Source organism: Leuresthes tenuis, unplaced genomic scaffold (genome assembly GCF_036924035.1).
Source record: "Leuresthes tenuis unplaced genomic scaffold, fLeuTen1.0.hap1 SCAF_2, whole genome shotgun sequence".
Classification (NCBI taxonomy): Eukaryota; Metazoa; Chordata; class Actinopteri; order Atheriniformes; family Atherinopsidae; genus Leuresthes; species Leuresthes tenuis.
In genome coordinates this window covers 21,435,293-21,451,138 of record NW_027325356.1, presented here as the reverse complement: position 1 = coordinate 21,451,138, position 15,846 = coordinate 21,435,293, and the positions used below count along the sequence as shown (strand labels likewise).

The window sequence follows — 15,846 nt, the reverse complement described above, 5'->3', positions numbered from 1 at the left end:
CATCTGTCCACTGACTAAACATCAGAGTAATTACCAATATCAACATCAACAGGAGAAGAACCATTAGAATTAAAGCTTTGTTTTTGCTTCTCTCGGAGCATTTCCCACTCAGTATTTTAGCCTCATTGTTTAAGGGCCTGCAATTTTACTGTATTTGATTACTCTAAAGAGCTCTCATTCGTTTTGTTTCCAACTGAATCCGGGAGCTCATTTTCAGGGAAAAAGGACAAAGTCACAGCTTGCTGTAGCTTCTCTGTTTGGAGGACTGAGCAGCAATGTTGCCACATAGTCCCGAAAAAGTAGGTGAAGACCAAAAATTCGAGCTTGTATTCATATGGTTGTCAGATACAAGACTCCAAATGATTCTTTTTGTTTTCCATATCTGTTGCACCGCGCTGTTTAGATGTATATTGAGATGTATATTTGGCTCTAGTTTCCAGTTAAGTGACTGCAATATAGTTCTATAGTATATAACTAATCCTGGGCTGGCATTTTGAATAATTTTGATACACATTTAAATAACTGCAGCAGAAGCAAGAGAGTGGTTGATGCCAGAGTTTCTGTGAACAGCGTCAAGATGGGTGACAAACATATGAGGTCCCAAGACATTTCTACTTTTCTCATTCATTTCATATACAATTGAATAACCTCATCTGAATCTTTCTTCAGCTGATCTTCTCTGATCTCGTTGTCTCCAGTTTATTCCCTAACCCTGTGTGACAGACAGAAGAAATTGGTCTTTTCTCCAGCATTGCTTGTGAACGACCATGATTATGTCGCGATGCATTATACTGAAGAGAACTTAATAGTCCTGTTTGTGAGGTGAAATTCCTTAAAATCTTGGCTGAAATGTTTTCTTTGAGGGATTTGCTAACTAGTCTTTCAAATCATGTCTCATAATCTGGTTTTACTGGCTCAGATAAAATGCCTTTGTTCTGTACATTTCACTCCTACTCAATTTGTGGGGTTTATATCTTGTACTGGTTTTCTGAACTCTGTTTTGCAAAGGCTATACAATGTGAAATGTATCAATTCTGCTGCTTCTTGCTAGTCTTTTGTTCATGTCCAGCTTCTGGAAGTGTGTGGGAAATGCCCCTGGAGCTGGTTGCTATGGTGAGACACCATGGTGTAAATTGTGAAGGGACATTATGTTTTGAGAAATAGTTTTGTGTGTTCGTGTAAGAGTGGTGTAGACAGAAATCCTATTATAGGAGGGCAAAGACAAACAGATGTATCCTCCAAAACATTACTCCATGACTTGTTGATTCATCAGTGCAGGAATACTAAATGGTGCTACCTGGCAGAGGGCATAGCCATTCACAAACACAGCAGCTGTAGCTTTATGTTTAACTCGATGTGTCTGAGCTCACTGCAGCTATCCACATCTGCACAAACACATCCACTGTTACGTGGTCAGAGAACTCTACAGCTGTGTGAATTCTGCTCAGGTTTGAACAGGAAACAGGCCACTCAGTTGGGACCATGAATGCACTCAGCGTAACACTGCACTTTCTGCACTGTAATTCCCTCACTTTTGTCCAGTTTTGCCAGTTTCATGAAGAAAGTTAAATTTGTGATGCTGTCAGAGGCATGCTTGGAGTCTGCTTATAGGAGGGGTCGTCAGCCTCCCGCACCAATCATGTAGCGTGTTCCACAGTGGAGAATGTTGATAGCAGACGAGTCTGCCACACATTCTATCTTTGGAAAACTCCAGGAAACCAGTCCTCTGTGAACAAAGTGCTCTGCTTGTATTATAAGGTTATTGGAGACGATCCTCCTCCCAAATACGAGCCCATGTGGCATTTGTTGATGGATGCCAAAACACCCTATATTTATGCTTGAAGAATATGCAACCTCCAGGGGTCATGAAAGCAACTGCGTTTGAATAAAAAATGGCATTGTTAGAATGACCCTTTAACAGCTAGATGATGCATTAACAGAAGATGAATAGGCGGCCAATGAGAGGTTTATTGAGCTTTTTTGATTTGACAGCCATAGAAGCAGGATGCCCAGACACACCATCAGCAACCCCCACAGATCTGAAAGTGGCACCTTATATACATTGTCTACCTGGACCTCTACTGTTAGCAGGTGTTGTCCTTTTTGCTAGTCAATAAGAATAGAATAGAATAGAATGTACAACATAGTTGGAGAATAAAAGAAACTTCATTCCTGCAGGCACGTTTTTTTGATATATATATTATATTATAGTCACATTAAAGTGCTGCATGCTACTCACACCGACTAAATAAACCCACAAAACCATGAGAAATAATATACAAATACACCCCAGTACTGAAACATCCCTCTCTCCTATCCAACCACTCGTTTCCTTCTGGAACGCCTATGAGCGTGTTTGTTTCCTCGGGGAATCTTTTTGGCTGCGCACCTGGGAGCAGACACAGAGTCGGACAGGTGAGTTTTCCACACAACAAGTAGAATACACCAGTTACCCTAGACACAATAGCACGTAGATGTTTGACAATGCACATTTGTTAATGATCAATTACTCCTCTGAGTTTACTGCCGATACCGTCACAGACTGACACTCCGCTCTCTTTCAGGTGCAGCCGTACGTTTCTGTTGGAACCGCAAGAAACAGCTGCCGTCAAATACTCATTAAAAAGCAATGAATAAACTAATTGATGTTACTGCTGATATGTGCAAATGTACAATGGATTTTGTTCTGTGCAAACATCGCTGATAAAGTGCAAGGTGCTATTATTCATGTGCGTTGTCGTTTCTTAAAGTGCAATTTAGTAAAGTGCAATACATCCCCACAGCCTGTGCAATATATACAAGAGCCAAAGCTGCTGTCAGGACTAGTAACAAAGTCCTCTTTGTTACAGGCATCCACAAAGGTAAGAAGCACTCTGAAAAAAAACATGTTTTAACCCTTATCACAGTGTTCTTCTAACCCTGACCAAGTATTTTTGGGTCCTTATCCCAGTTAAGTGAAGTTTCTGCCTAATGCGAACCAAGCGACAGCACCGTTATTATTTCTGTTGCAGGGAGTGACTCAAGTGTTTCACTAAAGTCTTGTTGTGTCATTAAGTCAACTTTCCTCAGAAGTGAAACACCGCTTCTTCTATGCTGGTCTTGGAACTCATGTCACAGACGCAGTAATGTTATACAGCATTGTTTTCTATCGCGCCATCAATACCAGTTGGTGGTTAATGAAGTGACAGCCCGATCGATTGGAGGCTTTTTAAAGATACTGGGATATTCTGAATCTACTGACTTGCACTTATTTAAAAAGTAACGATATTCAATATTGACTGTTATTCATTCTCTCTAGATTTACACTGTGTCTTGAATGCACTGTTCTAGGCCTGAGCCTGCAGTAAGCTGAGGTCATCCTCGGCCTATACATAGCTACAAGAGTGGTGCGACTTTATATGTCCTCCTATACTGAAATAAACTGTAATCATGGACTGAACGACTGTTCTGGTCTTATCTCCATCTGCCCGTTCATCACATGGAGGAAAATGACACTGTTATTTTACTGGGTTTGAAAAACAGGAAAATATTGATCTGTGAAGACAAGAAAAAAACAGCTTGACAACAGCTTATTGAGTGTTACACGAGAAAACAAACACACACCACACGACATACAATCATTCTAACGGGCCAAAGGTCAAAACCTGAAATTAGAAAATGATCCAGTGTATTTGAGAACTAACTAATTTATTCCTGCTTCCTTTCTGCTTTTGCTAAGTTAAAAAAAAAAAAACAGCTTCCTGACGAAGCTTTAATTTGTAATGCACTTTTCTCCTGCCACCGAGTGAGACTGAAGCAACGGTCAATCACATAACTGCCTCTGTCCCGTTTCTCTTGATTATTTATAATGTCTTGGTTATTTATTTAGAGTATTGAATAGGAGCAGAACCGTGTCACAGTGTGATTAGTAGATAGCTGGAGGATTTGTTTTTGATTTGTTAAACGTGGTTAGAGCCACTGTTGGAGTCTCGTGGGTGCTGTCAGGGACAGTGTGTTGACAGTTATATTCACATACGTCTACCTGCTGTATCCACCATGACCATTATGTTTTATATTGTTTGCCTGATATCCCCTTCTGAGGACCAATAAGACTGCAAATATGCCTGAAAGTTTAAGTGCGGATCCTTTTCTCCTTGAATAGTTAAAAAAGGGGCTACAAGCAAGAGCACAAATGTACACATCCATTCAAACAGTGTGTTCTGCAGAGTGTTTGCATTCTGCCACGTTTTTCTTTAAGCAGTTTGTCCTTTGCTGCCTCTAACATCTGAGCATTTTAATGACCTCCTCGCTGTATAAACTGACAGCCAAGGCCCAAAAATACAGATTACCAGCTGTGATAGCGTAGCGGGTAGTGTTTTCACCTTGTTTGTATTTGCGTTGGTTCCTCTATTATTCCGGCCCCCAAAACCTAAAAGGACATCCACCTACAGGGAATCCTGTCAACATGGGGGCCAAAATGTGGTTCATATGAGTTCAAAAGGGATTTTTAAGGCAGTTAAATCGATTTAAAGACAGTTTTGTAGACAAAATTTGGTTTAGAGGTTCAAGTTAGGCCAGGAATATACTTGCTTTTATGGATACATCATGGCTGCCTTGCATATTGCATATGTTTGGAACGTTGTAAATGGTAAATGGACTTGTACTTGTATAGCGCTTTTCTAGTCTAACTGACCACTCAAAGCGCTTCACTACATGCCGCATTCACTCACACATTCATACAGCACGTCTTAAGATACTTAACTAGCTTTTTCTAATCATTCATACACACATTCATACCCCAGTGATACACTGGGAGGAAACTGGGGTTCAGTGTCTTGCCCAGAAGCCAGAGTCGAACCACCGACCTTCCGATTGGTGGGCGACTGCTCTTCCTCCTGAGCTACAGCCGTTGTCTGTGTATGTGCTCATAAATGATCGCTAAGCGTTCGCTAGCTGTAACATGGAGGTGACTGGTAGGGGCAGTTTAGAGACAAATTTAACTGCATGTGGGGGCATAGGGTCGGCAGCAGTAAAAAATAGTTATTACTCACATAATTACCTACATCTCTACAATGTGTCTTTGCCACCGTACAGTGACATATATGCTTGTCATAATAGTTGGCGAGAGGTCTGTGCACTGAGGAAAATGTTGAAGAATAGGTGTAGGGGATGGTGTTTTTTCTGGTCTGTATCATCTGGTGTGTCCCTAGTGGAATTCTCTGATAACAGGTTTATTACATGTGAATATGTATGTGAACAATTCTGTTAACAAGTGATTAAAAAGCAAGTATATCCCCGGCCTTAGAATCAGAGTAGGAGATGTTTAGGGAAAAGGTTAGGGTTAGGCATTCAATTATGGTGGTTAAGGCCAAGGTAACAGGGCTAGAGAATAGATGTGCGTTAGTGTGTGTGATCTCAGAAAGTGAAGACTCACACTGTTGTGGGAACATTACAGAGGTAGTTTTGAGCACTTCATAACATGTTTTTTTCAACCCAACAGCACCTCATCAACGTGAAATGCAATCACAGAACTTTACAGACGTACGGCTGGATCAAAAGGACCGACATGTTGAAATCCTTACTGGTGTGATCCCGTCAAAAGCTGGTCTTATTTTTGTCACAGTGTGTCACAGGGGCAGGACTTGAAAAAACAGAAACACACAATCTTAACAAAACTCTGTACTGCTCCATACTTACGGTTTCACGAGTACTGTGGTTGTACATGTTTGCACTTCAAACAAAGAAGAGTGGCCAAAGCCAATACACACGAAGGCCACAAACATCAGACCATCTCTCAGCCTAAGGGACATGGAAACAAAACAGTCTGCTCGTGGCTTGGAAAACAGCTGTCATCCATCTCAGCCTTCATTCTAATGTCAACTATCCACCTCTAGAAATGTTGCGACTGTATCTTGTTCAAATGTGATGCTACTGTATGTGGTGAATGCAGTCTGGTCACAGAGAGACAGACAGACAAAAGAAAAACGTGTTCAACACCATATTTGTGGTAGTTCCCACTACAGGGCAGGCCTCCAGGACACGTTATGATCTGATGACGCACGCAGACACGCACAGAATCACGAGGTGAAAAAAAACTAATAAAGAACGTGACGAGAGTCTGTTGATGGCTTTTATCCCCCACACAGAAGAGAAAGTCATTGTGGGTTGATTGAGAAGTAATGCTTTGCCTTCCATAGTAATTACCATTAAGATGCTCTGTTGATGTTTTCAGCTGAAAAGACTGAAAGGCACGAATCTTTGTGTGTTTTATGTGTTCACTGATGCGGCACGCTTAAATTAAAAACATCTTCGGAAATTGCAGCCCTGATAAATACTAAATGGGACCAGAAAGCAGTCTTCAGTAACTAATTGCTCACACATTATTCTGCCTTTAATGGATATGTGTCTGCAGAAACTATAAACCGTCCACCTTCGCTCTTAATGTGAAGCTGCTGTTGCAGGATGTGTTATTGTGCAGCACCTCCGTGTGCCCATGAGCCATCACTACATATTTTTCTCACTGCTCAACCTCGCCCTCTCCTGGTCAATAGAAGAAGAAAAAAGAAACCCTCTGTGCCACTTACTGCTGCATCAATGTGAGCCACACTGCAGGTACAGCCACATATTAATTAATCATAGCTATGGCAACTGGCAAGGTGGTAATGGATTTTATGTTGCGCATGTGTGCCTTTCCCTGAGGTAGATATTATGGTTAAATAGCCTACTAGAGAGCTTTTAAATGATAATTAGTCTCAGCTGTTGCTATGGTCACGGGAGTGAACCGGCAGAGTGTCATAGAGGGAAAGACATCAGCAACTGCCTCCCCATGAGGAAGCTGAGTTTGGAAGAGACGTGTGCAGCATTGGCTGGCTTTCCCGCTCTCTCCATTCCTCTGCTTATGTACACATAATTAGAAACCTTCTGTAGCTCTGAGAGTTTTATTTTTCATAAAAAATGAATTTAAAAAATGAATGCAGCATGAAATTATTCATGGAGGTATAATGCACTTGAATGTGAGGGAACAAGAGGTAGATTAAGAGCCGGGAGACAAAAAACACTCCCATTCAAAAGTACAATCAATTTTCATTCACTGCTTCCTGTTTTCATCCGCACTAAATTGCTTTGTGTTCTTTACCAGAGGTTTCCAAACTAGAAATGATGACTGTGAGCGCGAGGCACCGCCAGAACTAATTTTGAAAGAGGACCGACAAGTACGAGCAGAGACGGCTTAGAAAAAGTGAGTCACATGTATATAAAGTAAAACTCTAAAGATAGATAGAGGTGTCACACTGTACAGCACGAGACGGCACTGTCATTTAACATCTCTGCCTCTCCGCTGTCTTTCTGTCTGCAGGGTGTGAGGTGTGTTTGTGCGTCAGTCTGTGTGGGATGTAGCTCTGTCCTTTGTTTCAAAGGATGAGGCATTAACCTCTGAGAGGAAAGGATCAGCTTAATATGGCATGGCAAAATCCTAACGGTGTGTTTCATTAGCTGTGGAAACAAATCTGCCCGTGCACCCCCAGAAGCCAGACATTTAATTAAGCGCTGCAGTTTTAAAGAGAAGGAAAGTCACACTGGAAGCTTAAGCCACAACTTGCCTGCCTCAAAATCTAAACACATCTGTTTATACACACGGGAGACGCTGGAGATGACTCATCAGTCCATTTTGGGGTTTGTGCCTTTTGTTATACTAAGATGTTCATCTTTGTCTGTTGCCCTTGGATACAAGGGGTTTCCAAATGGGAACCCTGCCATGAACAGCCATATAGTCGTTGTTTTGGCTGCCACACTGAGGTATTGATTCCAGCCTCTAAGGGATCCTAAGGCAGTGTTATGTAATGTTTGGCAAATGTCTTATTAACTCCACAAAGAAGGCTATATGGCTGGTTTGATGTGGCTGTTTGTTAGAGGGATTTACTTAAAGGATGGATTTGAATTTTTAAAAAAAAGCTGGAGGTGGTGCACGACTCAACTTAGAAGTAATTAACACTTTCTGTTGATCGGGATCCGTATCAAGTGTTTTTTCTTTTCTTTTTTTCTCATTCAGCCTTGGCGGAGGAAGGCAGTCTCAGACTGTTCTTAGATAAATGTCTGCTTCCGTTGGTGAGTTTCAACTTGCAGTGATTTTTTTTTTTTTCATCAGATGTTCTTTTTTGACAGGGACGACACAGTCATCCATTTTTATTTTTTTTTTGTAATGGAGAAGCAACGTTGCACCAGTGCGCCTCTAAGCTTACATTAATCTGAAGCTTTCTTCCATCTTCCACCAGCATTCAAACATTTAGGCCATCTTTAAAATGGGTACCTCGATTCTGATTGACCTGCTGCACGGCATCCATTTATTTACATTTGTCACCAGCAGAAAGATGGTAAGACATGCAGAAGTGAATCCAGAATGTGCAAATATATGCGTATTTATGTAGTATTTATGTGTGCGGAGCATTCCGTGCGAGGCGCACACAGAGATAAAGCTGGTTTGTGGAATGGTGGATGGAGAGGAACTTTGGTGAGTCTAAGCAGTTCATGTGGTTGCCTCACTGGGACACTGGGACGCTGTTTCATCCAGTGTGACATTTTCTAATCCAAATCATGTTTTATGCATGCCCCCTGATGGCCACTGAGCAGTGAAATACAGAGATGTATGTGGACACAAGAACTGTGAATGTGTATTGATGTATGTGTGCATGTGTGGGTGTGAGTCACCCACTGCTGATTCCTCAGCGTAGTTATATGCTTTGTGCTATGTTTGTTGATGACAGATGACAGACACTGACATGAGCACTTCTCAGGTGCCTATTGGCCTTTATTCAGTCTTTCAGTTTGATGTGATTAAAATACAAAAGTGGCCCCTGAAAATGTATCTGAATCATGAATTCAAATTGAACGCCTCACACTTGTGCTAATTCCCCTCTCTTTCTTTTCGTGCATAAGTTCACGCACTCGCTCTGTTTCTAAAGCTGTTAGATTTAATTTTCGCTCACAGTCACAAACACAAATAGGCTCTGTTTTTTTTATTTAAATTTACAGCTCTGCGTCAAATAAAGATGCCACTGTTTATACAAAATGCCTACAGCAACCTTCACAGAATGGCCATTTGGTTTTAGCAACACACTGTTGCTCTCAATTTGATACATTTGATTATATGTGCGAAATCACCTTCTGAAGGACCTCCGTGGATGACTGTCTGATGATGCTGATCCATAGCAGGCCTCGATAGGCTTCCTGCCTGCCCTGTACTGCTTTAAACAGCAAATATGTTATTTGAATGTTATCTGATGTTGACTAAGCTTCCTCAAGAAGACTGTCTGCGGTAGCTTGAATTTGCCATCTTATCAAGCTTTTTAAATGCCTTTGTTTCTGGCTACTTTCCATAGTGATAAGAGGGGACAATGGCGTGCCTGCCTTTTCTGGCGTTTTTGCCAACTATTTGAAAATGTTTCCTCAGTAGGTTTCTGCGGTTTTCTTCTGCCAGTTGGACCTTCAAGTGTAGATGCAGTAGTTTCCTTAAACTGACAATTTCCTGCTCAATTATTTGATTTTCGATACCTCAGTGGAAAATATGTTGAACTAAATTAAATTTGACTGGGCCATCTCTACTACCAGGCTCGGTGGTGCAGTAACTGCTTTTTTAAAATAATTTTCTAACTTTTAAAGGGAACCAGCGTCTTGCACTGGAAGTTCCCCATTTGCTAACATTCATCATTGTTTTTCATAGATTTTATTTTTCAGATGTGCAGGTTTGCTAGTATCCAACAAAATATGCCCTATGCTAATGTTTCTGCAACCTGAACTCTGATTAAAGCCAGGTGCGAAATTCTTGTGACATTTTGTCGACATGTTTGAGTGAAAGACTTTTCCTGCGCTCCATAAACAAGAAAATGCTTGCCCTCACTTTAAACATTCAGAATATAGGTCTCTATATGTCTCTCTCTATACACTGAGAGTATAAGAAGAAACTGTGTCCACAGTTTGAGTTGAATATAAAGGTATATTTTGGACATTTTTCTACTTTGAAGAAAGGCGTATTATGGAAGCAGAATGGTAACATGGTAGCATTAAAGCATGTTTTGGTTTCCAAAACCATTTTTGTTCTCTTCAACATCAAGTTTCACTTATACACTTGATGCACCATCTGATATCCGTTGCAGCCATTTCGCTCCTCGGTTGCTCAGCTGTGTGTTGTGTATGAATAATTTAACAGGTGGGCATTATTAAACACCATCCTTCCTCTCAATCCTGATGCAGGTATGACTATTTTAGCTTGCAATAACACATTGCTAACACGATCCCTTGGCTCTGGTTCAGTCACTCTGAGGTGCAGCAGCTCCCGTGAGTGATGTGACATAATATGGATCCAGTCAGTGACGCACTCTTTAGCTGTGTCCTAATTGCCTCCTTCTAATTCCTTATTTTAGGGCTGAATGCTCCATAAAAAGTTGTTCTCCTGACTAAATTTGGAGGGCAGAGTGCTTTTTGTTATTGGTACATTCAGGCAGTTCAGATTTTTTTTTTTAATGATGTCACGTAAGGTATAAATAATGGCAGCCAGATATGAACTCTTTGTTCCTGTTAGTGTGCCGGGTATGATGTTTGTAAATACATGGTGTGCAGAAATCACTCTCATTGTGACTATAACTGTGAAAGGTGCACAGGTTTACTCCAACACAAAACTGAAGTGTCTCTTCTGTTAAGATACACAACAAATAGATAAATAAAACAACTGTTTTATTTAGTTGTTTGTGTCATTTGTCTCTGTGTGGCCCTGTGATGGACTGGTGACGCATCCAGGATGTTCCCCACCTATCGCTCAATGGCACCTGGGATAGCCCCCCCCCCCTTGAAACCCTGTATTGGATTAAGCGAGTGTTCAACATGGATGGAACAACCTTTTATTCCTCTGAGAGCTACAGCTAGGTACAAACTGTGCCATGACAGAAAAATTGCTGTGACTTCAGTCAGTTATGCACGTTACTTCCAGCATCTGGTGCTTATGAATCATAGTTTTTGGTTGATCCAAATGAGAGAAAAATATACACATTTTCAGGACTAACCCCCACAAAGGGAAAAGTCACTCATCAGTTGCCACTTGTCCTGCATAGCTGATCAGGCTGCTATATTATTAAGGCTGTGTGCTCTGCAGCTGTGGTTCAGTCACTCTGACTGAGACAGATAGACACAATCCAGATATCCATTTTCACATCAGTGTGCCTTCTGTGCCAGGACCATTATTATAATGACTGCTATTGCTGGCCTCCTGTTACCAACAGTGAAATGCCTCCGGGAAAACTCTGTCCAAATTCTGGATGGGAAAAATCGAATTTGTCAAGAGGATCTTATCATTTGTTGTCTAATTCAGCAATGGTTGCATGGTCACAGGAACAAAAAGAAGGAAGGGAGGAAGAATAAAAGAAGGGAAGAAAGTCACCATCCCACCCACTCTCTCTCTGTGTCTCTCACAACCAAACTTCAAAGTCCTCCCTACAGCATCAAATATTAAGAAGGGTGCTGTTCTTACACCTGTTCTTCAGCGGAGCGGCTAGTTCCTTCTGCTCCTTTAGTCACAAACATTGATACACAACCAAATATCTGATATTACAGCTACAACTTCTTTTGAAATTCATCGGCCTCTTTGTCACCACCACAACCTAATAGGATGACCACCATTAATAATCTTTCTAAAAAATCCTGTTCTTTCTTCTCCCCGCATTATAAGGCAGTCAGATTGGAGTAGGATTGTATTCCATTTCAGTGATGGGGTAACAATGAATAGCAACAAGTTTAAAGAGCAGATCTTATATAGTTGTGTCCCTCATTCATTGCGTACCTTTTCACTGTTCTGTCATTTGAAGTTTTGGGATTTCTCCCTCACTCTCGTCCATCTCTCTCATTGAATCTGAACAGTATGCCTCATAGAACAGAACCTCAGTACTTTCCACAATATTGAGCAGAACACTAAGACGGCTGTCTACTATTTCCGAACACTGAATAAAAACTGATAAAAGCACCAACAAACGTACCTGCAGCACTCTCTCTGCCTCCCTGCCTCTCTGACTTACTGAGACATCTTTTATTAAAACTTTACTCCTCCCTTATTTATCAAACTGTCTTCTCCATGACAATTTACTTACTTGACTTTTTGGTGCACTGGAAAATGACCAGTCAGCTGACCTGGCTGTATAATAAATAGACACACACAAAAACACACGTTAAGTGGCAGGAAAAGCAACGTGAATCAGGTTTTAACATAAATCAGGTTTCATTTTCTAGATGCAAGAGATTTCTGCACTGTTTCAGAAACAAGCTCGAAATTATTTTTTTATTACTTTTAATGGTGGGCTTCATTTTACGATTTATAAACAAAATGAGAATGGCAGCAACCTCATATGTAGGAAGCAAATGGAACAGGCTTAAAAGCCGACTGGGGTAATAAAGACATTATGCCAGAGTGATATCATTATTGAACAAAGACAAAAGAGGAAAACACTCAGGTTTAGTCAAACCAAGCCTTCAGTAAAGCTCCCTGCATCACAGATAAAAGCCTGTCCTTTACAAGAAAGCAAATTGATTGAAAATTGACCATGAGAATTCCGCTTGAGTTTAAATAAATAAGTTTTAGCTCCTCAGTCCTCCAGCTTAATTAAAAGTCACAGGTTGCTTTTGTCCTGGTGGGAGCAAAAGTCTGGGATATCAGTTTGTTTCTGCTTTTGCTGATTTGTTTTGAAGTTGTTTTTTTTTTTTCCTTTCAACACTTTATTTACGGTTGAAAGTGCTCCTCATTTATAGCTTGACTTTTTGAAAGACCATAGAATTAGAGAATGCAATCAATTTTTTATTGTGCTTGTGTTAAAGTGGTTTGCAGTTGGGTTTAGTCGAATAAAATCAACCTCTGGCTGTACTTCTGGGCAGAGCTGCCTACCAGTTGTAATTATTGGCAACTGTTTGACCATTTTCATCTCAGTCTAATTGTCAATTTAATGAACAAGGTATGCGGTTCGTATCTAGTGGTTAACTCATTTTTAAAAAATCTTTTTAATACAACTCCACATTAGGTATACACCCAAGAAAAAAGAAAAGACGGGGCACTGTGTAAAACATAAATAAAAAACAGAATGCAATGATTTTCAAACCTCACAAACCAATATTTCTCTCAATAAGACACAGTAAACTTATCAGAGGTTGAAAGAGAAATATTTTTCTGTGGCATGAAAAAAGTCAGCTCGCTTTGAATTTGAAGGCAGCAATAGGTCTCGAAAAAGTTGGCGTGGGGGCGGCAACGAAAGGCTGAAAAGGTAAGAAAAGAAGTGGTGCTTAAAAGAAACAGCTGGAGGAATTTGTTTATACTGACTAGGTCTACTGGTAGCTGGTCAGTGACATTAATGGGTATTTTAAGAAAGAACCTTAGAGAGGTGGATACTTCGTTCGGCATCTCTATCTTTCTATCTCTATACATTTAGGAAGAACTGAATATTTGTTTATGAGATTTGCAAGTCACTGCATTCAGTTTTTATTTACATTTATAAAAAAAGTCAAAAGTTTGTTGATTACCAAAAAGTTCAGCTCATGATGCCGGTAAATTATATGTTGGTTAAGCACATTGGTATTGAAAATATAAAACACATACCTGTTACACTTGTCTGAGTTGGGTTTTAATGCCTTTTGATTTGACAGTATACTGTTACTAAGTGACTCCATCAGTGACGTTTGTTTTTTTCAGTGTGCAATAAATTATTGAGGGAAGACGCTTGATTACCCTTGATGGTGGGTCCACTGTTTGACTGTGCTTAAACAACACCATGCGCTTGCTAAGTGTTGCATTACAGCTTCACCGTGTGAATGTGTGTCTATTCTGATAAGCACATGATATGACCTTGGGAGAATCAACTTGGATACATTATAAATGTCTCAGCCCTTATTATTTCAGTGTGTGTGTTCTCAGACTTGAATGCATGATACTCAGAATAGCGTAGCTCTCCAGATGTCCTTAATCCATGTTAAATTTAGCTTCTTTAGGATCTGTTACGGTCAGAAACGAACATGAGGCTTTCATCTGTAACCATTACCAAATACATTTTCAGGACTTGCCGCAGGTCATTGCCCACATCTGCATATGTAGAAGATCACATGCTTAAAATGAAGATATTTGCTTGTCGATAGCGATGACATGAATTGACTCCTTGTAAACCAGATTCGTTACAAGGAAGTCGCTTGGTTTATCTGTCTATAGATGGAGAGCACAGGGAGTGATGTGTGTTTGTGCGGTGACAGTGAGGGGTGGCAGAAGGAGGGCGGAAGCAGATGTGTGTGAGAGAGGTTCAGAGCTGTGGCACTATCACAGAGTGCCTTTGTCTGCCTGTAGAGAGTGTTGAATTAAAGGCTGTTAGCACTTCTCTGCACACTCATATGCTAATGCTTCTTCTGAGAGAATAAATAAATTATGGTTCAGAAAACACATCTGAGTCCCTGCTTTACATGCCTCATGCAGCACGCACGGTGTGCAAGAAAGATGAGGAGTGCAGAAAAGAAAGGGTGTGTGTTTGTGAAGGGTAGCAGCAGAATGAGCGGGTGGCACTGTGCAGAAATAGCACTGAAGGAGCCACAAAGAGGCAAGGCAGAGGGCATTCTCTATCACCTTTCCTTCTTTCTTTCCTCAAGGCTTTGCTCTCACTGCTGCTGCAGGTGATGCTGCATGAGAGATAACGGGAGATAGATTGGGCAAAGAGGCAGAGAGCGAGATTTGGATGGAGTCTGAGGAAGGGGAGGGGGGATTTAAAGGGAACGAATCGGAGGGAGATTCAGACAGAGCCTACAGAGTAAGAGCGAGGGAAGAGAGCCAGCGCAGAGAAGGAGAAGAGGCGGTGGATGGGAGAAGGGAAGAGGAGAGGCATTGACTGGAAGCATACACATGGAAGAGAAGAATACGGCTTTTTCATGTGCCCAGTGTGCAAAACTGAAAAAGAGTGTGGCTGTCTGACTGGACTGTTAGTCATCTGCTGTTCCACAGTTAGAGGACATACAAAGAGAAACAGGCGGGCTGGGATTACAGGGCTGTGTGCAGAGGATGAACAGGCAATGTGGGCTCTGTGGTTGTGATCGCCGTCTTCAGACCCCATAGCCACTTGCGCTGGTGCTGTTGCAGGCCTTCAGCCTCGCAGTAAGGCAGCAGCGGCTGATACAGAATGAGCTCCAAGCACTCCTCCGACTGGATTCCCTACAGGTACTGTACCAGATTCCTCAGAACACATGAAAGAGCACAGTATTCATCTTCTGAAGCAGTGTGTGCATGTGTGTGTGTGTGTGTATTTGAGTGGCCATTCAACGGTACAACTGTGCGACAAGGAGATCAGACTGATAAGAAGAGCATTGAAGTGAGCGAATAAAAGCAAACTTTCTAGGGTTGTTATTCTTTTACATGTTCATACTAGAAAAGTGTTGCACATTTATATTCATAGTTTAGACTGCAGCAAATCCAAAGTGAATTATAGAGTTTCACCTCCAAAAATAATTGTGAATATAATCTTTCCTTGAAATGTTATTATTATTAATTGGGTTAAAGTATTTTGACCAGGATGTCATGGATGTAAGGTGCAGGATTACATTCTTAACTACACCGTTTCAATCATTTGTCTTTTGGATGGCGAAGGAAGTTTTTACCCGTGTTTGGGAAAGTGCTTCTTGGGTAAATCTGCGTGCATGTGTTTAACTGGTGCCAATGCTGACGATGCAGTCCTGAGATTTGTAGCGGGTGACGAAATAATTTTTTGGAGCAAAACAAAGAAATGGGAGCCCCCCCTGTTGTCAAACCGACATCCGCTCTAATCATTTCAAGTGCAGCACCACCGCTGCTGGCTGTTGCCTCTGATTGAAACC

The 15,846-nt window shown here is 41.1% G+C and overlaps 1 protein-coding gene across 3 annotated transcripts in view; it reads left to right on the top strand.

The window, feature by feature from the left end:
- Positions 1–15,846, top strand: part of tub (TUB bipartite transcription factor) — a 50,545-nt gene that overhangs the window by 8,024 nt on the left and 26,675 nt on the right. The window contains exon 1 of one of the 3 annotated variants that reach the window (XM_072380636.1): positions 14,769–15,193. The exons of the other annotated variants lie outside the window; for them this stretch is intronic. Coding sequence (XP_072236737.1) covers positions 15,156–15,193 — 38 coding nt within the window. The 5' untranslated portion in view covers positions 14,769–15,155. Of the gene's footprint in view, positions 1–14,768; positions 15,194–15,846 lie in introns of those variants that run through there. 3 annotated transcript variants of the gene reach the window in all.